Source organism: Chrysemys picta, chromosome 1, assembly GCF_011386835.1.
Source record: "Chrysemys picta bellii isolate R12L10 chromosome 1, ASM1138683v2, whole genome shotgun sequence".
Taxonomy (NCBI): domain Eukaryota; kingdom Metazoa; phylum Chordata; order Testudines; family Emydidae; genus Chrysemys; species Chrysemys picta.
This window is the reverse complement of record NC_088791.1, coordinates 193,199,934-193,225,097: the sequence shown is the minus strand read 5'-3', so window position 1 is coordinate 193,225,097 and position 25,164 is coordinate 193,199,934. Positions and strand designations below refer to the sequence as shown.

Genomic DNA, 25,164 nt, shown 5'->3' with positions numbered 1-25,164 from the left:
TAGGTAGAAAAAAGCTTTAATATGAATTTGGAACTTTTTTTTTTTTTAAACTATGTACATTAACACTTCAAATGTTGAAAGCATAGGTTTAACCACAAGAGATTACCTGAAAAAGGGTTTTAAGTGGCAGTTTAAGTAAATTAAAAGGGTCCTTCACTTATTTAACCATTATCTTACATTTTCTTTTAAACAGGGAAGGGGGGTTACACAAAGTACTCCCTCTTCCTGCCCCTCTCCAACCTTCACCACCAGGGCTGAGCATTCTGAAGTGTAGTAGGTTTCAAAATATTTGCATTCTGATTTCACTGTTCCCAATTCTAAGGTCTTATGTTAGCTACACAAAGAGCACTAAGTGCTAAAACGAACACCACATTAAAACCTTAACATAAATTGGTTTTATGTATTTATTTTTTGCTAAGGGAGCAGGTTTTGGACTATGGAAAAATAGGGAAAACTAGTAATTTCAACATATTTATCGCAATCCTTTGCGGTCCCCAGAAAATCTCATGCCTGCAATTTTTTTATATAGAGAATGAACGGACAAATCTGTTTCTATTTTTGAATGCCCATAACAAATATTTAAACAAAAATATTTTTCACTTCCTTGCAGTTTGACTTTTATTTCAATTATAGCACTGATATTGCACTGCATTTTTAAGTGTGGAGCACATAAACATCCAAATGGAATGAAAGTCAGAGTGCATAATTGTCTTGTAAACTGATAAACTTAACTGTGAAATGTAGAAGTCAATTGCCTCAGGGAAACAGTGGTTAGCCACATTAAAACACTATGAAGACAGACAAATCCTTAAAAATCCCCCTTTTTTGCAAGACACAGACTTGCTGGAAGACTTAATACTTTAAAAATATCAATGCGATGATTATGAAGGAGACTCTTCGGTTGTCATGACATTTCTATACCAATATTGCCTGAAAACACTATGCTTTATCATGCAGTTGACACTACTTGGTTTAGAAAGCAGCGTTCAAAGGCCGATACAGGCATAGTTAAGTTCCAACTATTTTCACTTCCACAAAACAGGATTTTTGCAGAAAATCAGTCTTTTCTGCTGCAGATACCCTCCTTCACAGCACCTTATGTTAAACCCCCTTAATACTCTATTTAGCTGCTGAGGATCTATCACTTGCAGAAAGGGAGTTTACTCTCTGGTCTAGTTGCATTGCCCCCAGACAGTGAGTTTACTGAAATTTTGGTCTTCAGTTGTTTGAACTACAGCTGGTTTGCTCTTCAGGAGATGCAGAGACAGGAGTTTCATCAGTTCTGGGACGTTTAGATGCTGGGGGATTGTGCACAGGATCATCAGAGGGAGAAGGTCTCTCTGAAATATTGGGAAATAACGAAATTCACTTAGTTTGATTTCTTGTTTATTATTTTTCATTTTAAAAAAATTAAAAATGAATTGAGCACTCATGAAAGATGCTGAGTTGACAGCCCTGGATACCAAAGTCCTTTATCCACTGTACAGGCATCATGCAGAAGCAGCAGTGAAAGCTGGCCTGTACAACCCACCAGTCTGATGTGGAGGTGAATACCTCAGTGCCAATTCATTCCCGGGTGTTGAGACTGACAGACAGGATTCTAATCAAGATCAACTGTGTTCACAGAATCATAGAATATCAGGGTTGGAAGGGACCTCAGGAAGTCATCTAGTCCAACCCCCTGCTCAAAGCAGGACCAATGTGTTGCTGATGACTAATGTGGTCATCTGTCCACTAGCAACTGGACTGAGAACAATAACTCTTTACATTGTCCAAAGTACCATCAAGCAGCAGCAGCTTCCAAAACTGTGAGCTGGAGACAAGTTTCTGAATTTGTCATTAATCCCTCTGTATTTATGTTTGAACTAAGACTTTCATATTTGCCAAACTAGTCAAAGATCCATAACAATGTAATTTGGAATGAAATGGCTGAGCAGCAAATCTTCTTATATATTATGACCAGAAAATGGCTTACCATGTTGAATTGTTTCTGAGGAGGAAGGTGTGGACTCTGGATTTGTGTGTGTTGAGTTTGGCGTGTCTGTCTTCAGAGGAATCAAGTTTATTCTCCTTAAAAATAAAACAGATACAATTCAACTGCTTTTAATGCCTCACTTCCACAAATTCTTCTTTGAAAGGTACTGTACAGTATAATTATTTAATTACTGCTTCAATTAACTGCAGTGGTATAGATGTGCTTTACACACACACACACACACACACTTTCCCTGGCTACCTTTGGCATGGGATATTCTGAACTGAAAATTTAACTCGTAAAGACAGAAGTGTTTTAATTATTAGACACTTTCCTTGAATGAGTATATGTGGATATAGAGCAACACAGTACTTGATTCTTGACTTCAAAACATGTTATATATATATGAAAGAGATTTCAAAAATTAAAATTGGCTGCTAAGATAAGGTTTCTACTCTGCTCTTTAGGCATGTCTACACTTACCTCCGGAGCGATCGATCCAGCAGGGGTCGATTTATCGCATCTAGTGAAGATGTGCTAAATTGACTGCCGAGCACTCTCCTGTCGACTCCAGTACTCCACCGGAGTGAGAGGGGGAGTCAACGGGGGAGTGTCAGCAGTCAACTTACCGCAGTGAAGACACCGTGATAAGTAGATCTAAGTAGATCAACTTCAGCTACGTTATTCATGTAGCTGAAGTTGCGTAACTTAGATCGATTTCCCCCCCAGTGTAGACCAGGCCTTAAGAAAGTGCTTCCACTGTGTACTGGCAGGTCCTTCCACTGTAGCGGAATCTCTTATCTATACCTCCACTGGACTGTTTTGACTTTGCCTATTCTGGGGGAAATGCCAATTTTCTGCTGGATTACCCGTTCTTCTGCAGATGTTTGTTGACAAGCACTGTTAAAAAAAATTACACTTCCCCAGCAACTTATTGCTTGTGCTTTTCTTCTGTTAAATCTACCAGACATACCATTTGAAAATTAAGTATAAAAAAATGGGGCAGTGTGTGACAAACATGGTAACTAAACACTTCAGTGTTTTCTTTTTATTTTTGCAGACAGCTGTCTCTGTGTTATGGCACAGAGTCCCAGAAATGTAGAGCTGGAAAGGATCTCGAGAGGTCATCAAGTCCAGCCCCCTTCACTGAGGCAGCACAGACCATCCCTAACAGGGGTTTGTCCATGCTGTTCTTAAAAACCTCCAGTGATGGGGATTCCACAACCTCCCTTAGAAGCCTGTTCCAGAACTCAACTATCCTAATATCTAACCTAAATCTCCCTTGCTGCAAATTAAGCCCCTTACAACTTGTCCTACCTTCAGTGGATATGGAGAACAACTGAGCACCAGCCACTTTATAACAGGCCTTCACATACTTGAAGACTTATCAGGTTCTCTCCTAGTCTTTTCTCAAGACTAAACATGACCAGTTTTTTAAAACCTTTTCTCATAGGTCATGTTTTGTAAGTTACATGGGCATGGGAGCATACTGTAATTCTGTATTTCCTGGTTTTCTGCAGTTTGAGTTTTTCTGAACTCGAAGCTCTGGAAGGACATGAGTTGTCACTGGGAAACCTTAACTCTTCATGAACGAAGGTTTTTTTGCTATTTAATTTCCTAGGTTATTTTTCTAAACAGAAAGAAAACTAGTTGGTAGGAGTTAGTGGTCACTAGCAGTTGTAGATAGCATGCAGGCCAAATGGACTATCAATCCTGGCCCTATACCCTTCTGCCCCCACCACTTAGCCCCACTAACCAGCCCTGTCCCTTCCTGTCTGGCTGCTCTCTCAGCTGGCCCACTATTTTGTCCAGGCTCCCTCCCATCCCCACCCCAACTCACCTGAGGAGGGGATAGGGAGAACAGTTTAGACCCCTCTCCAGAATCTGGTTCACAGGAGGGGCACATGGAGGGGGTCAGACCCCAAAAACATGGGTAGGGGTTCCCTAGATCCCGGCACATGCACAGGGGGCAGGAAGCAAGGCTCAGACACCCCCCAAGGAGGCAAGACCCCCCCATCCGAGCTCACATGAGGGGAAGCAGGGAGAGGGGCTTCCATTCCCCTAAAGAGGCAGGGACCCCTCAGATCTTGATGCACACACGGGTGGGCAAGGAGTGGGGCTCAGACACCCTGGGAGCAGAGCCCCCCCCAAACCCAGTCTCATGGGGAGGGATAGGGACCCCCCCCGAGATCCTAGCACACATACAGAAGTAGAGAATGAGGGGCAGACAGTCACCCCCACCCCTATTCTCTCACTAGACCCCATGCCATTCACCCCATGTATACCTCACCTGCTACCCCCAACCTTTCACCTCCCATCCCCATTTATCCCCCTCCCAACACAAACCTAAACCCTTCTCACCCCTTCCCCCACACATTCTCCCCCTCCCCGCCAGCAAACATTTTTCACCCCAAAATAAAAAAAACCCCTCTAAGATGGATTTTAGCAATATGCCACCACCCTCTTCTAAATTTCTATCCAAGGGAGGGGGTGAGGGACTCAAATTGACATTGTCTGGGTTGGTCAAGTTCATACTACTGCTTATTCCCTGGAGCGATCCAGCTAGTGTGAAACTTTGAAGGCTAATAACTAAGGCTGCGAATCATTCATGGAGGTCACGGAAATCCTCCATGAATTTTGCAGCGCTGGTGTGGCTGACCCTAGGACCATCCCAGCAGCTGGGGAAGCCCCGGGACCAGCCACTGCTCTGCCAGACTCAGGCAATGGTCCCTAGCGCTGACCTGGAGCAGCGGTCCGGAACCAGCAGCAGCGGGGCTGCGGGCTGCCCACTGCCCAGACTGGCAGCAGGGCCCTGGGCCGTCCCCCACCCCCTCAGCAGAAGCGTCGCCCATGTTATTCCCCCCTCCCAGCAACAGTCTTCAGGAGCACCACCCTCCCAGCAGGCAAGATTTAGTCCCAGGTATTTTTAGAAGAAGTCCTGGACAGGTCACGGGGCTGTGACTTTTTGTTTATTGCCCGTGACCTGTCCAGGACTTTTACTAAAAACACCTGGGACTAAAATATAGCCTTACTAATAACCTGTTAACTCCTCTGTCCATGCATGCATGGCACAATCTATTAGTCGTGCAGATAGACTGGCGAGTTGTCACATGTCTAACTGCAGAAGTAAAATCTTTAAGTAACATTTTCATTTGATTTTCCCCAAAGGCCTGATGGCTGCCCTGCGCTCTACTGGGGTAACCCTCGAGCATCTGGGATGCTTGGTGATGATCTGAGCCTTGGTTTGATCTGTATTTGTGGACAGAATGATAGGTTACCAGAATCTGTCAATTTGAAGAAAAGCTGGGGGTAGGGGTTGTGAGAAGGGTCTGTATCTCAGAAACCCCTTAGTTAAATGGCCCTAAATTTGGATCGCTAACAGAATCCCACATCCCTATGAGGTACACCAAAGCCAATCTGAGTAACTGTAGATTTTAGAACACTTTAGAGTTGAGCTTTAAACAAAAACAGGTCTTAACAGTAACCATAGCAGAGCTGTCACTCTGCTATAATTAAGGCGCAAATTTAGAATCTAGAAGTCATTTTGACCTTTCACTTGGAGTACAAACGGAACACAAAAGTGTGAAAAATAGCTATAGAATTTATTTTTAAACCTCCATACTTCTAAAGTAGCACAAGAACAGCTTGTTTTGGCCTTCACATTTATCACAGGAAATGGCAATATAAATCTTACCTTGGCGTCTTACTCCATCCTTGTAAAGCATTTAGAGTAATCCTCCTGGGCTGGTTTACTTTAGCACGCTGGCTGGCTGGCTGCATGGGTTTCCTCTCTTCTGAAGAGGAAGCTGGAATATGTTTGATGCCAACGGGTGTTGAGGGAGAATCCTTGTTGGTTATTATTGCTACTGGTGTTTTAGGGTGGAGAGCGAGATTACTTGGATCCAGGGTCCTGTTCAGCGGGGTTCCATCAACTGGCCTGGGGACTGGGGAGACAACCTTGTGTGACTGACTCTTCTTCATTTTCTTCTCTGTTGCACTAGCAGTCGTGACACATACCACTGGTTTCTCTTTCAGTGGTACTCCAAGCTCATCCTCCTCAAATGTCACAAAAGAGCAGTATCCATCCGTGGAAGAAATAGCAAGAAAGGATCCATCACTGGACCTGTTTATTTTTTTCAGAGGGAAGAAATCTGAGAAACTGAGCTAGTTCTGCCCGCTCTCCCCAGAAACATATCCCATGTCAATCACACAAGTTGCCCCATCCGCAAATAAATGTGTAAATGTAAATAAATCTGAAATGACCTCAAAGACATCATCTAACTCAAACAATCAATAGTTCATGAAGCACAGCCTTGACAATTGATTTAGTTCCTCTGGCTTTGTCTGTGGTACGGCATTACCCATTACTAGCAGCAGGTGGGTGCTGCCGAAGTGGTATTGAATACAATTTAACTGCAGGTATACAAATATTCAGCACCTTTTAATCATGACTTCTGACATTCTGCTGAACGCAGTTTGCCATAATTTACATTGTAGTTAAACTGTGTTCAGCACTGGTTTGGCGGCATTTCTTGCCCTTTGTGCTGGCAGTGGGCAGAAGCCCTCAGCGATAACATGAACAGGCCCCTGCCATTCACTTCACCAGTGATCACTGGTGAATTAAGAAACCTTAATTTTCTGTTCATGTTCTCATATAGCCCCCCCTTCATCATCACACATGAGCATCACTGACAGGTTTTGAAAGAAGCCCCATATCCAGTCCTCAGCTGGAAAGATAGTGGTTACAGTATGGACCAGTGGTTCTCAACCCGCGGGCCGCTTGCAGCCCAATCAGCACACAGCTGCAGCCCATGTGACATCCTCAGGGCCATACAGGCAGTATATATATTGTGTAGATGTGGCCAACATAACACAGGGAGCTGCATATGCAGACCACAACGGTAAATAGGTTGAGAACCTCTGGTACAGACCCTAGAGAGGAAAGATGGTCCAGCGATTAGGGCCGCAGTCTGGGCCACGAGAGACCTAGGTTCAGTTCCCAGCTCAGCCACAGACAGAGAGACCTTGGGTAAGTCACTCAGTCTTTTGGTGCCTCAGTTCCCCACCTGTAAAGTATGGATTATAGCACTGCTCTATCTCACAGGGGTGTCATGAGGAAAAATACAGTACAAGATTGCAAGGCACTCAGGTACTATGGTAACCATAAGTACAATCGATTGATAGATGTGTAAAGCAAGAAATAGGAGGATCCTTTCAGAAAAGATAAGAATGACAACCCGCTCTACCATGACAAATCTAAAGGATCTGTCAGTTACCTACCATGAAATGTCACTCAGAGTATGATAATGTATATTGGATACATAACCAAAGGGAAAGGACTGCTGTGTATCATAGAAAAGCACAGAATCTTCTGAAGCAACAGCAAACACCAACCGATAGGGCAGATTTATTAGAGCAGGGATGGACTTCTGTGAAGATTCATCTAGGAGTACAAAGAACACAACTCTGAGAAAAATCACTCAGAGACCACCACTCCATTATAATGGTATTGCTTGTACTAACTTACTTAACTGCTTGAACAGAGTTTTTTCATTGCAGTGTATCAGTACCAACATTCTGGCTGAGAAGATGGCACTTGTATTATATAACACTATTTTCAAGTACATGCAATTTTCTGGAAAAGCTACTCTTTGGACTTAAGTTTCTCCTATTTTATCTTAGCCTAAAAGGTGAATGGCTGGGGAAAGTTTGGTCTTTTTGGCCTTTTTTAAATTATTCGAATGGGAATGAAAATCCTCCAGTTAAACTATTCAGAAGCTTTTTTGCACTTTAACTCAAGGTCTGAATAAGCAAATCTCAAAATTTACTTTAAATTACAATCTTACCAGTTTATATAAAACAGAACTTGCTATAATCCATTTTCTTCCTGAATTTCATTTCCTTTTGTAATTTTTAATTTCAACAGTTGGCTAATCTTCTGGGCTAGGAGTTAGTTCTTTGTATGGTTAGAGGACAGATACTGAAGCAACATTTTCCCAGCTGGTGCTAAAAGGCAAGCACTAACTGGCCTTTATTTGCAGCAGTGCTGAACATACACAGGTCGCACTGACTTCCATCAGTGTTTTGGAAGCTCAATGCCTTTGAAAATCAGGCCATTTATTTAATTTTAGGCATCTAAGTTTGTACATTTTGGCCCTAGTCTGGACCTTTTGCTTTCATGAGAGTGTTGTGGAAGCAGCAGCAGCAACACTCTGCTTAATAAAGAACTGACAGATTGACAAAATCCCATCTAGTTCTCTTCCACCAGCAGCTCTGAAGGTTATGGTGAGAAAAAAAAAGAAAAAAGGCACTAAGTAACAGGATCCTGTAAGGGATACTATAATTTGTGAGTTATGCATTTCAAAGGAGGGGGCCCTATTGTGCTCCAGTTAGAATTGAGGAAATCTGTGCCTTTTAGCAAGAATGTGAATAGTCTTGTTTAAAAACCCTAGGGTAAAATCCTGGCCCCAGGGACTTCAATAGGGTCAGGTTTTCACTTCCTACCAGCCAGTTATTGTGCAGTTTGTGTACAAATTTCCCCTCACCACAGCTCTGCCAATGCATCCCAGTCCTGACCAGCAACACTAGTGCTATTTCAGTCTTAGCTCTCCTGAAAAAATATCTTCAATTGTTGCAAACTGTGACAAATTTTGTAATGATTCTGTGATGTGGGCAATCAGGACTAAAACAATATTTTACGAGGTGATTCCTTAATGCTGAGCCAAGTTATTTATGTTTATCCAGTGAGTTAAAAAAGTTGTAGGAAAACACCATAAGAGGCCAAGTGAGAACATTTATCCACTATACCAAAAATCACTCAAAAGGCACTTAGTGAATTTAAGGCCTTAGAATCAGCAAATAGCTTCTTAGTTGTGGCACAACAGTTAATATCCTGAAGGAATGTTAAAAGACTGGGACACAACATAGTATGACCTGGAGTTACATAGTCAGATTTGCCTTCCAGCAGATTTGCTGTAAAACAAACTCCCCAAAAGGATTTACGGCACCTTTCTTACGTGCTGGTCTCAACTCAAAGTAGACTGGACAGCAGCGAACAGCCAGAGTTGCTTTTCCAGGACAGGGCAGGTGAGCTATGGGCCTATTAAAAAGAAGAAATGTGTTAGAAAATGGCATGTTAAATGGATATATACACAAACACTCTCCCCCCTCCCCCCCCCCCAATATATTATAAAGAAAATTTAGGTATATTAAATCCTACCTTTTTAGATTTTTTCTCGAAAAAACATATGTAGTATTGGTTACATTCTCTCCTGATTCAACACAGCCAGCTGAGAAAATTAAAAAAAGTTTCAAAGCATTACTCATCAATTCAAAGGTAATAAGCACAGAATCTTACATTTATAAACAAGCATTAGCCTTGTGTCAGAGGGCCAGGTTTTTGTGATCTGATCACAACTTGAAAATGTATCCCAAATACTACTTTAAATCTATTTTAGTTTTCCTTATATACTGCTCCAAAACAAGCTTCTCTTTACTTTTGCAAATGGCTGCAACATCAATGCCTATGCAGGTAACAGACCCCACTTTGCAGCTTTGGTCTTATTAATCGATCAGAATGCTTTTAAGAACAAGGACACAAAGGAGTAGAGTCAGAATAAGTCAAAAAAGAAAATACTCCTTTTTTTTCCTGACACTGCAGCATTGTTGATATACCAGGAATTTCATAAAGAATGCCTTATGCAAGTGTTAACACTACACTGAAGGTCTGAGTCTCCTGCTGTTGGTTAATAAAATCCCAAACTGATTGCAAATGTATACAGAGGGGTACACTGAATTTAGCCTACTCTGCAAAATAGGGAACCACCGGCTGTTACTACCACCACCAGCAGCAGCAGAACGTAACAAGAACAAGATACTGTTAACCCCTTTTGCTGCTGTAGCACGTGGCTGTATTCTGCAACATATCCATGTTCCTCTGACATTTCAAAAGTCATGTACCTGACACAAGGGCAAAGTGCCGCTCCAGGGCTGCCACATGCACCTGGTATATCTTCCTTTCACGTACCTGGAGTGAGAAGCAAAGAGCCGTCAGGAGTAAAACTAAGCCTGCGGAAGAATGATTTCATGCTGTCATCATGAAACATCCGATAGCTTCTCACCTGTAACATTTCAAAAGAATAAAAAAAATCTTTAAAGTATCATCTCTGAAAAACACCATTAATTCCAGTCAATACAGTTATCTTAAGGTGTGACAATCGCCTGGTTATGCGATCCAGTTTAATGGGTCTTTAGTGGGTCTTAAACTAATTTAAGATTTTGCTACCTCCAAATTGTTTTTGTAAACTATTATTTTGTGTGGTTTAAATTCTCTATGGCTAATGGTAGTCTCCCAGGATCCGTCTTCATATACTGATTAGCATATTTCAAAGGCATATTAGACTTGACTATTCCTCTCGTTTCCCTCTATCATATTATCGCTATTTAAATTAAAGATACATTTTATTTACAGAGTAGCACTATTGCTTGGATATAATAAGGGGAAAAATGCAACTTGATAAATCCAAGAAATTCAGATAAAGAGAACCAAAAATTAAATAAAGACATGGGAATAAAGATACATTTTAAGTAAACAGACAAGTTACAAATTAACTGAATCTAAGAGTCTGTCCCTTAGGTAATCTTACTTTAATACTAGAGATTTAAAGATGCCCCCTCAGATCCATTTTAGACTTGATTTTCAGGACAAACAAACCTGCTTAAGGCTACTTCCTAAAGAAAAAAGATTTGCATTCCTTTACAGACAACTCCAAAAAGTTATTTTACTATCATTCAGAGTTAATTTGGGGGGGGGAAAAACTCTTCTGCTTCCCCCTTGGGATTTGAAACTTTTTACCAATATATTTTCACTCAAAAATTATATTACACCCACCAGGTGACTGCAAGCCACTGCATTAGTAATAAAAATGTTAATGCAATATTATAACTAGGACTGTCAAGCGATTAAAAAAATGAATCACGATTAATCGCGCTGTTAAACCATAGAATATCATTTTAAAATATTTTTGGATGTTTTCTACATTTTCAAATATATTGATTTCAATTACAACACAGAATACAAAATGTATAGTGCTCAGTTTATATTTATTTTTTATTATAAATATTTGCACTGAAGAAAACAAAAATAGTATTTTTCAATTGCAAGTACTGTAGTGCAATCTATTTATTACAAAAGTTGAATTTACAAATGTAGAGTTAGGTAAAAAACCTGCATTCAAAAAACCAAACAATGTAAAACTTCTAGAGCCTACAAGTCCACTCAGTCCTGCTTCTTGTTCAGCCAACCAGACAAACAAGTTTGTCTACATTTGCAGGAGATAATGCTGCCCACTTCTTGTTTACGATGTCACCTGAAAGTGAGAACAGGCATTCCCATGGCACTGTTGTAGATCAGCGTCACAAGATATTTAGGGCATTTGGCACGTAAAGATTCATATATCCCTTCATGCTTTAACCACCATTCCACATGCGCCCATGCTGATGACTGGTTCTGCTCAATGACAATCCAAAGCAGTGCAGACTGACGCATGTTCGTTTTCATCATCTGAGTCAGATGCCACCAGCAGAAGGTTGATTTTCCTTTTTGGTGGTTCAGGTTCTATAGTTTCCGCATTAGAGAGTTGCTCTTTTAAGACTTCTGAAAGCATACTCCACACCTCGTCCCGCTCAGATTTTGGAAGGCACTTATTTGGAAGACACAGATTCTTAAACCTTGGGTCAAGCGCCGTAGCTATCTTTAGAAATGTCACATTGGTACCTTCTTTGAGTTTTGTCAAATCCGCAGTGAAAGTGTTCTTAAAACAAACAACACGTGCTGGGTCATCATCCTAGACGGTTATAACATTAAATATATGGCAGAATGGAGGTAAGAGAGAGCAGGGGACATACTGAACTCTTTGGAGGAGAATTGTCACAAATTTAATGAAACATTTTTTCTTTTTAAAACGAGCATCATCAGCATGGAAGCATGTCCTCTGGAATGATGGCTGAAGCATGAAGGGGCATACGAATGTTTAACATATCTGGCACATAAATATCTTGTAATGTCGGCTCCAAAAATGCCATGTGAATGCCTGTTCTCACTTTCAGGTGACATTGTAAATAATAAGCAGGCAACATTATGTCCCGTAAATGTAAACAAACTTCTTTGTCTTCACAGTTGGCTGAACAAGGAGGACTGAGTGGACTTGTAAGCTCTAAAGTTTTACATTGTTTTGTTTTTGAATGCAGTTATGAAAAAAACTACATTTGTAAACTGAACTTTCACGATAAAGAGATTGAACTACAGTATGTGTATGAGGTGAATTAAAAATACTATTTATTTTGTTTATAATTTTTACGGTGTAAATATTATCAAAAACAATATATTGAGCACTGTACACTGTGTTCTGTGTTGTAACTGAAATCAATATATTTGAAAATGTAAAAAAATCCAAAATATTTAATAAATTTCACTTGGTATTCTATTGCTTAACAGTGCGATTAAACTGCGATTAATTTTTTTAATTGTGATTAATTTGAGTTAATCGCGTAAGTTAACTGCAATTAATCGACAGCCCTAATCATAACTATTAATAACCTTAAGAGCTGCTGCCAGACAGATATCTTTGAAATTATTCCATTTAAAAGAAACTCTCTGTGTACAGACTATTTTTTGCTTCTCTCCCCTTGAACTTTACTTAAGGGCATTAGCATTGACAATTTGCTAAGTTATGGGAGCAGATGAACTTGCAAGAGACTTGATAATATTATTTGTGATAGTCACTTCCACAGTAAACTAAAGTCAGAGAAAACAATATGAAGAAACATCTTCTATTCCACACATTCATATAGCAATAAATGAAGCGACAAATGCAAAAATATCTGATGTACAAGTAAATTATTTCTAAAACTGAATAGTTTTTTTCCAAATTTCACTTTCAGAGAGAGCAGCCCTTGTAAAAAACATACCAAGGGTTATCTGATAACATTGTTAGTATTAGAACAGTTTACCTCGCCTTCAGCTCCTGATGGCATCTTGGTAACATTGAACGCTACACGCTTAGTCTGTGTACTGTACACACGCAGCACCCTACATAATGGAGAATATCGTTACCCACAAACAGGTACCTTCCGCACTGAGCAATATCCTTGTCTATTTCATACAGAGTTACAGCACCTTCCTTTTCAATCAAAACTTTCTGGATCCAGTTGACAGTTATGTGACAAAAGGACTTCCTTCTAAAAGGGTAGGAGATTATTACTACTAAATATTATAAGACAGGACATTAACAAATAACCACTAAATGCATCTCTACCCTACAAATTTTTGCTGACGCAAGTTTTGTCAGCATAAAGCCACCACAGTTAGCATATTGCTTGTGCATGTGCATGCTGGGCTCCTTGCATCGGCGCTGCGCACATTCACCAGGAGCGCTTGTTTCAATGCAGTGAGGAGCATCATGATGTGAAACTTGCCACTGTCCAGCACACTGTCTTTTGGGAAGTTTTGGCAATGCCTGGTGGGGCAGAAATGAGTTGCGCAGGGGTCTAGGACTGCAGGGTCAAGTTCCCATCATGCAACTTTCTCCACTCCCATGCCACCTCTATCCCATAATTTTTGTCTTTTTTAAAAATTCCATGCACCTGTGTGACTCTCTTGCTGTCCATCATCTCTGACAGAAGCACAGAGCCTGCACAGCTCTGCACTACTGTCGTCAGCATTGCAAACAAAGGACACACGATCCTCTGGTATTTGCAGAGCCATAAGAAGGGCTGCAGAAAACATGGACCTTTGTTGATTTATTCACAGAAGCTTATTTGTGACATGTGTGTATGTGCCCTTGAGAAAAAATCAGGGCTCAAAGTGAAATGGAAAAGACCTGAACAATTTCCTGGGACTTCCCTAGTGATTCCATCAGTTTCTACAGAACATGAACCGTCACTGAAAGAATAAATCATACTTCTAGCCGTTATTGTTGCAGTTTCCTTACGAATGTGAATTGAATGCAGGCATGTGCAAGATTATCTTCCTAAATCTGCACGGGAGAAGTGTGAACAGACTTAATTCATGTCTTTCAGGATTGAACTCAGAAGTCTAAAGATAATTTAAATTGTCACTTTATTATTTCACAGCTGATCATTTTTTTTAGAGAAACATCCAAATATTGTGTTTATCCAGTGGAGATTCAAAAGGACTATTAGGTCTTTCTACTTGTCCTCTCTCTGATCCACTTGCAGGATCTGCTCCAAGTGAGATCAGTACCTTCTGAAATAGAACCCTCATAATTATGAAGGCTTTCCAGGTATACCCAGACAGTTTTCTGTTTCTTAATTTCATCCTGCTACTTCTTGTTACACCTCTGGAATCGAGGCTAGTAATCCAGAGGAGAGGAAAGATAAAAGGAAAGAGGAAGATGAAGCGGGAGGGGATTTATTAAAAGGGCATCACTTTACACCTCCAGCCCCTGGAGAGAATAAAACCAATAAAAGATGTAGGTTAACATGTATCCATCTTTTTTTTCTTCAGCACACACTAGAGACAAAGGGATAAATATAATTAAAGGGGTAAGACTTTGGTGATAAAAAGGTACCAAAGATCAACTAAACTAAGGCACTAGCTACACAATGCCCATGTAATTTCTATAGTCTATGAAGACAGCCCACTGATGTGTTATTTTTCTGCATTACAGAGATTCTGAACACTTTGGTACTAAAGAAATCTCAAATCAGGGATCACTCTCCCAGAGGTTTATTAGCCAGTTGCAAAGTCTATCAAAATAGGATGCATACCCCCAAACAATTTAAGGTGACCTGCTAAGTTAAAATGAAAAAAATTGAGTTAAACACAGATTTGTTTGCCAAACGACCTTACTAACCAGGCTGCTGAGGGTGGGGATATTCAGCCCAGAAAAATTAAACTTCTGATATCTTCAGTGATCCAAAAATGCCCAGTGGAGGATCATTTGTTTAAAAGTTTAATTAAAATTATTTCTTTGCATCCAAAGTCTTAGAGGGAACATTCAACATTCAGCACAGAAATAAATTTAGGATTAACACCAATTCTCACTTCACCTTTGCAGTTCCCTTTGAAGGACCAACGTGAACAGCAATTAAAACTCACATTTCCAGATATTGATACTTGTGAAGTGAAAAGCATTCAGTTCTTTTCTTGACTTAATTAACATGCAACAAAGAATAGTAATAGAAAACACTTAAAACAATAACTCACCTATCACAGCTAAGAGTTGCAATGTACTGGCCGACAGGATCCCATGTTATTCCTTGTACATAACTCTTGTGTTCATTAAAAATTGAAACTTTTTGCCCTGAAAAAGTGAACAGTTTCTAAGTTCCAAAACTCAATTTCTATTTCATAACACACTTTTCATTTCAGAAATAAAACAAGGCCAATTATATATTTTTACACTTAAATAGAGAACATTCCCGTAAAGTGTCTTACACTGACGGTAGTGGGAGAAAAGGCTTTCTAATGATATCAACTCAACCCACAAAACTCTCCACCAACCAGGGGACCTGGTGCTAGGAGGCATGAGGGGCCACAAGTTCCCCCACCCACCCCCGTTACACTGCAGAGGGTGGCACTGTAACGGTTGGATCACAGAAACCCCCCTGAGAGCTGCCACCTGATGTGCCAAGACTACTTCTACCCCTGCTTTCCCTGCCAGCTCAGGTCTCCAGCACCAAGTCTTGCTGAGCCAGACACTCTCGTCTGCTCCAACACAGACCCAGGGTCTGAATTACTTGCCCCAAAGCTGCAGGTTTACCTGAAAACAGCTCACAGAAGTGTGCTTGTCTTTAGCACTCAGATGCCCAACTCCCAATGGGGTCTAAACCCAAATAAATCTGTTTTACCCTATATAAAGCTTATGCAGGGTAAACTCATAAATTGTTCGCCCTCTATAACACTGATAGAGAGATATGCACAGATGTTTGCTCCCCCAGGTATTAACACATACTCTGAGTTAATTAATAAGTAAAAAGTGATTTTATTAAATACAGAAAGTAGGATCTAAGTGGTTCCAAGTAGTAACAGACAGAACAAAGTAAGTCACCAAGCAAGATAAAATAAAATGCACAAATCTATGTCTAATTGAACTAAATACAGATAATCTCACCCTTAGAGATGCTTCAGTAAGTTTTTTTCCTCAAACTGGACACCTTCCAGGCCTGGGCACAATTCTTTCCCTTGGTACAGCTCTTATTCCAGCTTAGGTGGTAGCTAGGGGATTCTTCATGATGGCTCTCCTCTCTCTCCCTTTGTTCTGTTCCACCCCTTTATTTATCTTTTGCATAAGACGGGAACCCTTTGTCCCTCTGGGTTTCCACCCCCCCTCACTGGAAAAGCACCAGGTTAAAGATGGATTCCAGTTCAGGTGACATGATCACATGTCACTGCAAGACTTCATTGCCCATTTGCCAGCACACATATATACAGGAAGACTCACAGGTAAAACACAGCCATCTGCAGACAATGGTCCTGGTTAATGGGAGTCATCAAGATTCCAAACCACCATTAATGGCCCACGCTTTGCATAATTACAATAGGCCCTCAAAGTTATATTTTATATTTCTAGTTTTAGATACAAAAGTGGTACATTTATACAAATAGGATGATCGCACTCAGTAGATTATAAGCTTTGTAATGATACCTTACAAAAGCCCTTTTACATGAAGCATATCCCAGTTACATTATATGCACTTATATTTTTATAAAACCATATAGACTTCAACGTCACAGGCATCGACACTCATGTTTAACATGTATGCAGAGGAATCTGTTAAAAATATTACAAGAAGAGATTCCAGAGTATTACAGCTGTCCAACACATTGACTCCATGTGTCACAATGAAGAAGCTACGGTCTCATACTTGCATGGAGGACAACTGCATACTTTGCAGGAAAAATACTCCAGCATGAGAAGAGTTGCTCAAAGAATTTTTTCATCATTTGGCATAACAAAGCTGCTGTCTTTCACTGTTAAGTGAAGTTTCTTAATAGTTCCCAAGAGGCATCTGACACTAAAATGATCTTGCATGCCTTCAATGTCACAGTGAAAGATGTGCACACGACACACATGAGCTAGTGTTGTGAGATGCTACCGAAAACTTCCGCAAGATTGTTTTTGTGCCTGCTGCTAGGGAACAGAATCTCTGTATATTCCTCAGCGATGCGTTCCTACTACTCGGACCATTAAATGCCACCACACTGCCAGGATGTGACATTACTGGAAGACCAAATTGTCTTACCAGAAGGCATTTGATTCATTCTCCTAAGACATTCTCCACCCTTTGAAGGTGCCTGGAATGGCTGAGACAATCACTGATGAGGTCATAAATAAACTTGGCATATGAATGCCTCCAGTGTACCATTTGAAGACCAACATTAAAGACACTTGCAGAGCTATGTATCACAGGGGTAGCCATGTTAGTCTGGATCTGTAAAAAGCAACAGAGTCCTGTGGCACCTTTAAGACTAACAGAAGTATTGGAGCATAAGCTTTCGTGGGTGAATGCCCACTTTGCCGGATGCATGTAATGGAAATTTCTAGGGGCACGAATCAGTCTGCATGTTGATGGATGTTTTCCCAAGAAGTAGAAAAACAGAGAAAAGTTATCAAGAGGGGGCAAATTATCAAGCAGTGGAATGGCTCTGGGATGATCAAGTGCAAACTATCCTCCCCTTTTGGGCATGGATAGGTCTTGGATGATGGACTAATCACACCAGTGTATGTGAAATGCCTCGCACTCCAGAATCAATCCTTCCGCTAATCAAATGCTCACAAAAACAAAGACCAGATGCTCACCACCTGGCAAACATTTGGCCAGCAGCTTGCTTTTTACAGAGATGTACGAGTGCGCTGCAGACGAGAATCAGTGTGACATGTCTAGCAATGGTGCCCTAGATGGAGACAACATTGACGATGAATAAATATTTTCAGGCCTATATGTCAAGGCTAGCTTCCCTAGAATTACCAAAGATTAATGTCTTCTTTACTTAAGCAATGCATCTCTGTGTTAACATATAATTTTGAATGTTTTCTCAAATATAAATCTATATAATTGTTCAAAATTTGTCACGTTTGGTACCACTGTGGTTGTGGGAGAAAGGGCTTTTAAAATGGGTATCGATCCATCTCTGACAACACTGTATTATCAAAATTTTCACCACTGGAGGACCTGGAGCTGGGAGGGCAGTGAGTCCCCCCTGCCATGCCACAGAGAGACACACCATGGAAACTATGATTCTGTAGATTGTGTGAATCAAATTACCCCTCCCTGACCCTTTTGTCTCTAACCTGTCCACAAAATAAGATTTCACTACATCACGCGCCCAGACTACGAGGTATTTCCACCCCACCCTCACAAATTCAGGAGATAATTTGACCATATTGTCTTTAAAAAAAAAAAAAAAAAAAAAAAAAAAAAAAAAAAAGATGCTTTCATTATTTCTTAAGCATTAAGCAATTCTACTTATCGCAGGATGGATGCCACAAAGACAAATTAGAAACTTATCAATTACCTTTATTGACATCCCACATTATAGCTGTGTTATCTACTGATGCAGATGCCATGCAGTTTCCATCAGGGGTCCAGCAAATATCGTACACATCCTCTAAGTGGCCTCTGGAATCCGGAGTAGTAGATTGTGATCATTAGTAATAGCAAGAACAAGAGTTATGAACAAAGTCAGATTTTTTTTAAATGTTAAAAGCCTATAACCAAAGGTTATCAATTATTGCAATAGTGAGATGGTCAGCCACTGCTTTTTATTTTTAAAACTATATTCCTCCTAGTAGGACTAACACACATATAACCCTGCTAACCTCTGTATAACATGGCATCTTTCCAAGAAATAAAAACCCTGAATTCACAAATGACTTCAAATGATGTAGAATTAAATATGTGAAAAATGAACATCCCCAGGAATTTGTGCAATATAGAGAACACACAATTGTTCATGTACTAATAAATTATATAAATATGAGAAAGGTCACATTTTCAGAAAACTTTCCTTTACAGATACATTTTTTCACAGGAAGTGTTCAATAAAAGGTTGGCATATCAAGTGGAGTCATATCAAATCTCAGAATCTAAGTTTAGTTCATATTGCATTTGAACCAATGTCTTCTGATATCAAGTCCAAGTTAGGAGAATCTCCATGAAAAATAAGCTTTAAAAATGGTAAGAATCACTAGTATTATTTTGTAGATTTACACCACAATGTGACTATTTGAATGATAAAATATATGTTACATTCCCAATTTTTTTGAGAAAAAATAATTCTAATTAACTTATTTTGGAAGCTGTTCCAGTCTTGTATGGAAATTATACAAAAAAATTTGAAGGCATATTTTATACTATACACACTTTGTACCAATTCAGGTTTATCAGGTAGAGATACTAGATTTTTTTTTTGTTTTGTTTTTTTTGGTAAAACAGTGTGAATTACTAATGAATTTAACGACCAGAAGGGGTGCAAACTGAGAGAACCTGGAGACCAAACTGCTCAGTTTATCCACAGATGCTGCTCAAACAGAGGATAGTGTTCCACATATTGTCCCATGAAGGGACAAAAGGTGATTTCAATTTCCACAGCCTTTCATTCCTTTGCTTCTCCACTGAGAGTGGCAACAGGATGCCATTCAGTTCCCCTGTGGTAGTGGTGCTCTGATGTCTTGCCCACTGGGAACTGGACTGAAACCACGACTCATTTCACTTAGATAAATGAACTATTTTAACTGTTAATATACATACATTTTAATAAGCATCATATATAATGTGAAATAAAGGCTATTTTTATTAGATAAATACATAATAAAAAATGTAAAAGTAACAATTGTATTACTGTATTTTGCAAATAATATTTCCAGACAGCTGGAATAAGACTTTTCAACAACTCTAAAAACTAGTTTAAACAATTTGGCTGGGACTGACATTTAGCAAACAGGCATGATTCATTTTTATCTTTTGGCACTTTTTTGTTTAATATTTATTATTAAATTACGTTCACTATAAATACAGTAATAAAAATGTCTGTTTTCTTAAAATGTCCCTGTGCAAAAGTGGACAAAGACAGAGCTTCTGAAGTACATAATCATAAGTAGGTGCAGAGAGCTATGCCACAGATATCAGATCTTCTGCCTTAACATCTTAGAAGACTGGGGAAACAGACTGGTACAGAACACCAGCATTCACTGTTACTAAATAGGGGCAGAAGTTAGAAAGCATAACAGGAATTAGCTGTGGAGCAGGTGAGTTTTCCAAAAACTGTGAAGGGGATTTGAATATGTTGAGTGGAAGGCCGTTCCAGACATAAAGAGCATCATGGAATGAAGAAAACTCTCAAAAAGCCCAATTAAATTACCTTAAAGTTTTAATTACTGTCCAATTCTCTTTGTTCAGCTGAGCTTCATCTTCATCTTGAAATGTTATTGGTTCTGGTTCTTTGTTATCATTCAATTTCCACAATAAAATCACAGCATCTGTGGAATAATTTGACTTGTTGATAAATTTTTCTGATAATGAATTATTATATTGGCCTTATCCTGCTAACCCAAAGATAGACATGTAATGTTCAACTCAACCAGCAAAAATATTTAGACTAGCCTTGGAGATTTTTTTGGTAATTGACCTAGAAATGCTTTTTTCCCCACCATTACCTTTATTACGCAGGAACAGTAAACAAATGTATAAGTTAGTTTTGATTTATGTTGATCTAGCCTTTTTCATTAAACAATCTAATTAAGAAGGAAATTTCCAAAGGTCCAAGAGGGAGTCAGGTTCCCAACTTTCAAAGGGTACCTAACTGCCCTTTGTGCCTTTGGAAATCTTCCCTTAAAATATGACACATTTGTGTCAAACACAATAGAGAGCTATCCAATCCCTTTGGTCCTGAGGATAAAGCACTGGTCTGGGACTCAGGAGATGGATTTAATTTCACAACTCGGCCACAGAGTCCCTTTATGATATTGGGCAAGCTGCTCAATGCCACATCTGTAAAACAGGAATAATTCTTTCACATCTGTAAAACAGAGAAAATACTTCCCTATCTCACAAGGAGGCTGGAGGAATAAACTCATTAGGGTGTGTGGGGCACTCATGTATTATGGTGATAGGGAGGGCAGTGGTTCATATAAACCCGAAGATAGACACTTTCTGTGCTCACTTTTACATGAGATGTATGTATCTTCTTTATATTGGTCTTTATTATGTTACTCACCATCTCCTCCTGATGCTAAAATCTCACCACTGGGAGAGAAACGCACAACATTCACTGCTTTGGTATGGCGAGCTAGATTGGACAAGAATTCCACAATTGCTTTCCCATCTGGTCCTTTTTCCACTTTCCATATCTAGTTATAAAAGTATTACAGATAGTAAATTGGCTTCTATACCTGAAAATTGATCTATTTTCAGTTTTGTAATTAGTGTGCACCATTTTCTTCAGTTCAGTTATTTATATATTTTACAAGGAGGCAGGAGGCAGTCATTCAAAAATTTCAAAACCCTACCCAAACTAGATGAAATTAGGAAGAAGCAGATTAGCCAGAACTTGAATACTAAACTCAAACTGATAGAGTTCATGCCCCACTTTCACATAACTGTTCACCTGAGTCACTTACTCATGGGCAGTGGAAAACCAGAAGAATGTGAAATTTTAAAGTAAAATTAAATTCCTTGGTAGTTATCTTGCACACAATAAAATCAGTGAAAGTTTGGAACTCACACGAACAGCAGTGTCTACTCCTGCTGAGGCCAGTCGATTTATTTTCCCATCAGTTCCGTGTTGGAAGTCTAAGCTATACACTGGCTCTTTGTTGTGCCATGCTATTTCACAAGTGATGACCTTCATTCTTTCTAAAGGAAAACAGGGCAAGAATCAGATATTTTGCATTTATTATGACAAACATTATAATAAAAGTTAACAATACAGTGTCCACAAGCACTAAGGAAATAAGAAAAACATTACAGCAAAGCACAAAAGATGACTACGTTTAAGTAACTATGGTTTATAATAACTGAAATTTTCTGTAAGAACATTCTCTGAAAAGGTTACTAAGCCATGGCTCTCCACTCCATTACTAGAAATCTTATGACGACAGAGGTAGTTGTGCTGGAACAGTGCTTAAGTACATTTTCTGTGAGCATATCATTTTTCCCATCCCCAGACCTCAAAGTGGCTGAATTCTTCATGCTGCTCTGATCCCTCTACTCCCTGCTCTGACGGCAGCACAAATCTTGCATACATTGGTGTTTGAATCACAAGCATTGCCAAAGCAGCAAGAGTAATGACTCCTGAGGGGATTCTGCCCCAAAAATTTAAAAATTCTGCACCAAAAAAATAAAAATTCTACACACAGTATTTTAAAATTCTGCAAATTTTATTTGTCAAATAAATGTGGAGGCTCCAGCATGGCATTAGGAAGCACAGGCCACTGGCTGCACAGAGGTGAGAGATCATTGTGCAGCTCTCCCGCCACAACACAGACTCAGCGGTGAGGCAGCACCCAACCCTGATACAGTGCAAGGACTGGGTCTGCCCCAGAAACATCACAGGGCCCTGCCCCTCTGTGACAGGTGCACCAGGTGTGGGCAGGCAGGCTCATTGGCATGATCCAAGTGTGGAGGGGCTTAGTGCGGGGAGATCAAGTGTGAGTTGAAAGGGTTGTGGGGAGGGGGGCAATCTGGGTGCGGGCAGCTCAGTGGGGAATCCAGATGCACAGGAGCTTGTTGGGGGGTTCTGGGTGCAACGATAATGGGACTCTGCAGGAGGATCCAGGTGAAGGTAGTTGGGGCTCAGCAGGAGGAGTGTTGGGGGGGGTGAAGAGAGCTTGGCAGGAGAGTGTGTGGGGCTCAGTGGTGGGGTCCAGATGCTGAGGAAGTGGGGCTCAGGGAGGGGGAGGGAAGATCCAGGTGCAACTGGTTGGCTTGCTATGGTGGGGATCTGGGTGTGGGTGGTCCAGGTACTGGGGGAGTGGGGCTTGTTGGAGGGGTTCTGGGTATGGGAGGGAGTGGCGCTTGGCAGGAGGTTCTGGATGCAAGGAGGCTGGGTGGATGGGAGAGCAGCTCCCTGTACAGGGATCCCTCCCCTGCAGATGAGGAGCAATGGGTGCAGGAAGCACAGGGGGGGGGGGGGGAGGGGGAAAGAGTTTGCAGAGCTTCTTACAACCAGGGGAGAAATCTGGGGGTGGGTCTGACACAGCCCCAGATGCTGCGCAAGGAAAGAGGAAGTCCCATCCTCCCCAGTCCAGCCAGGACAAGCAGCTGAGCCTGGCACAGGGTAGGAGCCACCAGCTGAGTCTTCCCCAGTCCCACCCCCTGCCCCACAGTGATTTACCTCTGCTGGCTACCCTGGGCACCCAAAACATACTGCTGGGGAGGGTCGCATGACCATTCTAGTGGCTTCCTTTTGCTTCCCCATCAGAAAGTCATTTTTCTGCAGGGAAACAAAAAAATCTGCAGGGGACATAAATTCTGCACATGTGCAGTGGTGCAGAATTCCCCTAGGAGTAAGTAATGCTAGAAACCTGGCAAGCAGTGAGGGAGGAAGGGGTAAAAGAGGAATTCACCATTTAGTGCAGACCTCCTGGACCATAAACGTTATCTGCATTTTAAGGGGAAATTACCAAGTGAAATGAAGAGAAAAGAATTAGCATGTTGGAGTGGGAAGGGAGATGAAAGGATAGAAGAAAGAGGGGAAATAGAGACAGAACAGAACAAAAATCATTCCTCCTAGGAACAGGGGGCTTGTTAGTCACAGAAAAGATGCTATGCCTCAGCAATAACAAAACAACAACACTCACTTACCTAGCAGTTTTCTTCCAGAGGTCTCAACGAACTTTGCACATCACCACTGTTCTACAGGAAGACTGAGGCACTCAGCTGAGAACTGTCGCACAAAGCCTGAGGTGCACAGTTAAAGGTTTGAATCAAACTAAAGTAAAATATGCACTCGTTTGCCAAACAGAGTATGAAGTTTAAAAGGAAGGTGAAGCAAGTCAAGCTGACAAATCCCTGCAAATGAAGAGGCCCCCTTCAAAATACTCCATCTCTGGAACAAAACCCACCCCCGGGAATATTAGCCGGACAAGAGAATCCTGGAGCGACACAAACCCACCCCCGGGACACAGAACAATCTAGGAAGTCACAGCAAGGCTGAATGCGGCCCTTTAGCTGCCCCTCGCCAAATCCCATCTCAACAGAGTCGGGGCTCTGTACGCCCAGCATGTCACATGCACCCCGCAGGGGGCACCTCTCCTAGCCCCGCCCCTGCACCCCCGCACCCCGTGCCCCAGCTCCCGTCCGTGCGCCCCGAGCCCGCTGCCGCCCCTACCTGAGGCTGGGCGCGCGCGGAGTAGGGGAGGCGGGTCCGACCGGCAGGCGAGGTTCGCCTTTCCCGCGCGCGCGCCGCTGCTCCCCCGCAGTGACCGCGCATGCGTCCGATAAAGGCCGGGTCCAGGGAAAGGGACACGCCCGCTGCTGACTCGTTCCCGGGGGACGTTACGGGGCAACAGCGCCACCTGCTGGGCAGCGCCGCTGCGTTCCGCCTCGTGCCTCCCCCGCGCCCCGCTAAACCCAGAGCCTCGGTCCCAAGCTACGAGCCATAGCTACAAGTGAGGGGTGTATTACGTGTGTGTGCGTAGAGCTGGGTGGGAGAGAGGGGACAGGGTGTCTGTGTAGGAGGAGCAAGTTGTGTGTGTATGGGTGGGAGGGAGCAGGGTTTGTGTATAGGGCCAGTGTCTGTCTAGGAGTTGGAGGGGGCAGGGTGTGTGTGTGCAGGGATGGTAGGGGGAGCAGGGTGTGTGTGTAGGGGCAAGTGTGTGTGATGGGTGGGGGGAGCAGGGTGTGTGTGTGTGTGTGTAGGGGCAGGGGAGCAGGGTGTATGTGTAGAGAGGGTGGGGGGAGCAGGGTGTATGCATATAGGGGTAGAGCGTGTGTGTTGCTTTACAGAATGATGGAGATTCAAGTGTATTTTCCTCTGTTCATTCAGTCCCCTCCCGTGGCAAAGTGAAAATTTCTCGAGTTCAATCGTTCCACTAGAGTGGGTCAGATAAGAAAAGGCCCTTCCCCATAATCGCTCCAGCTGTCTGCTCCGTTCTTTCAGGCTCCTGTAAGCCATTCCAGGTAGGTGGGCGCTGGCAGAGCCGTGGGGTTAGCACAGCCATGGG

General features: G+C 41.5%; 1 protein-coding gene across 2 annotated transcripts; it reads right to left on the bottom strand.

Annotated features, from left to right (window-relative positions):
• CHAF1B (chromatin assembly factor 1 subunit B) lies at positions 1–23,910 on the bottom strand. 2 transcript variants are annotated; one of them, XM_005303313.5, is made up of 14 exons: positions 23,804–23,910; positions 21,723–21,853; positions 21,216–21,348; positions 20,361–20,478; positions 18,516–18,619; positions 15,204–15,300; positions 12,986–13,064; positions 10,002–10,095; positions 9,195–9,264; positions 8,983–9,074; positions 7,256–7,418; positions 5,670–6,098; positions 1,976–2,070; positions 1–1,340 (listed from the first exon to the last, which is right to left on the bottom strand). In XM_005303313.5, exons 2-14 carry the CDS (start codon positions 21,846–21,848, stop codon positions 1,219–1,221), a joined length of 1,722 nt encoding a protein of 573 aa, XP_005303370.1. In that variant the 5' UTR covers positions 21,849–21,853; positions 23,804–23,910; the 3' UTR covers positions 1–1,218. The 2 variants fall into 2 exon arrangements, with proteins under 2 accessions (XP_005303370.1, XP_008163441.1); XM_008165219.4 differs by having other exon boundaries at positions 8,992–9,074.
• Between the last annotated feature and the right edge of the window lie 1,254 nt (positions 23,911–25,164).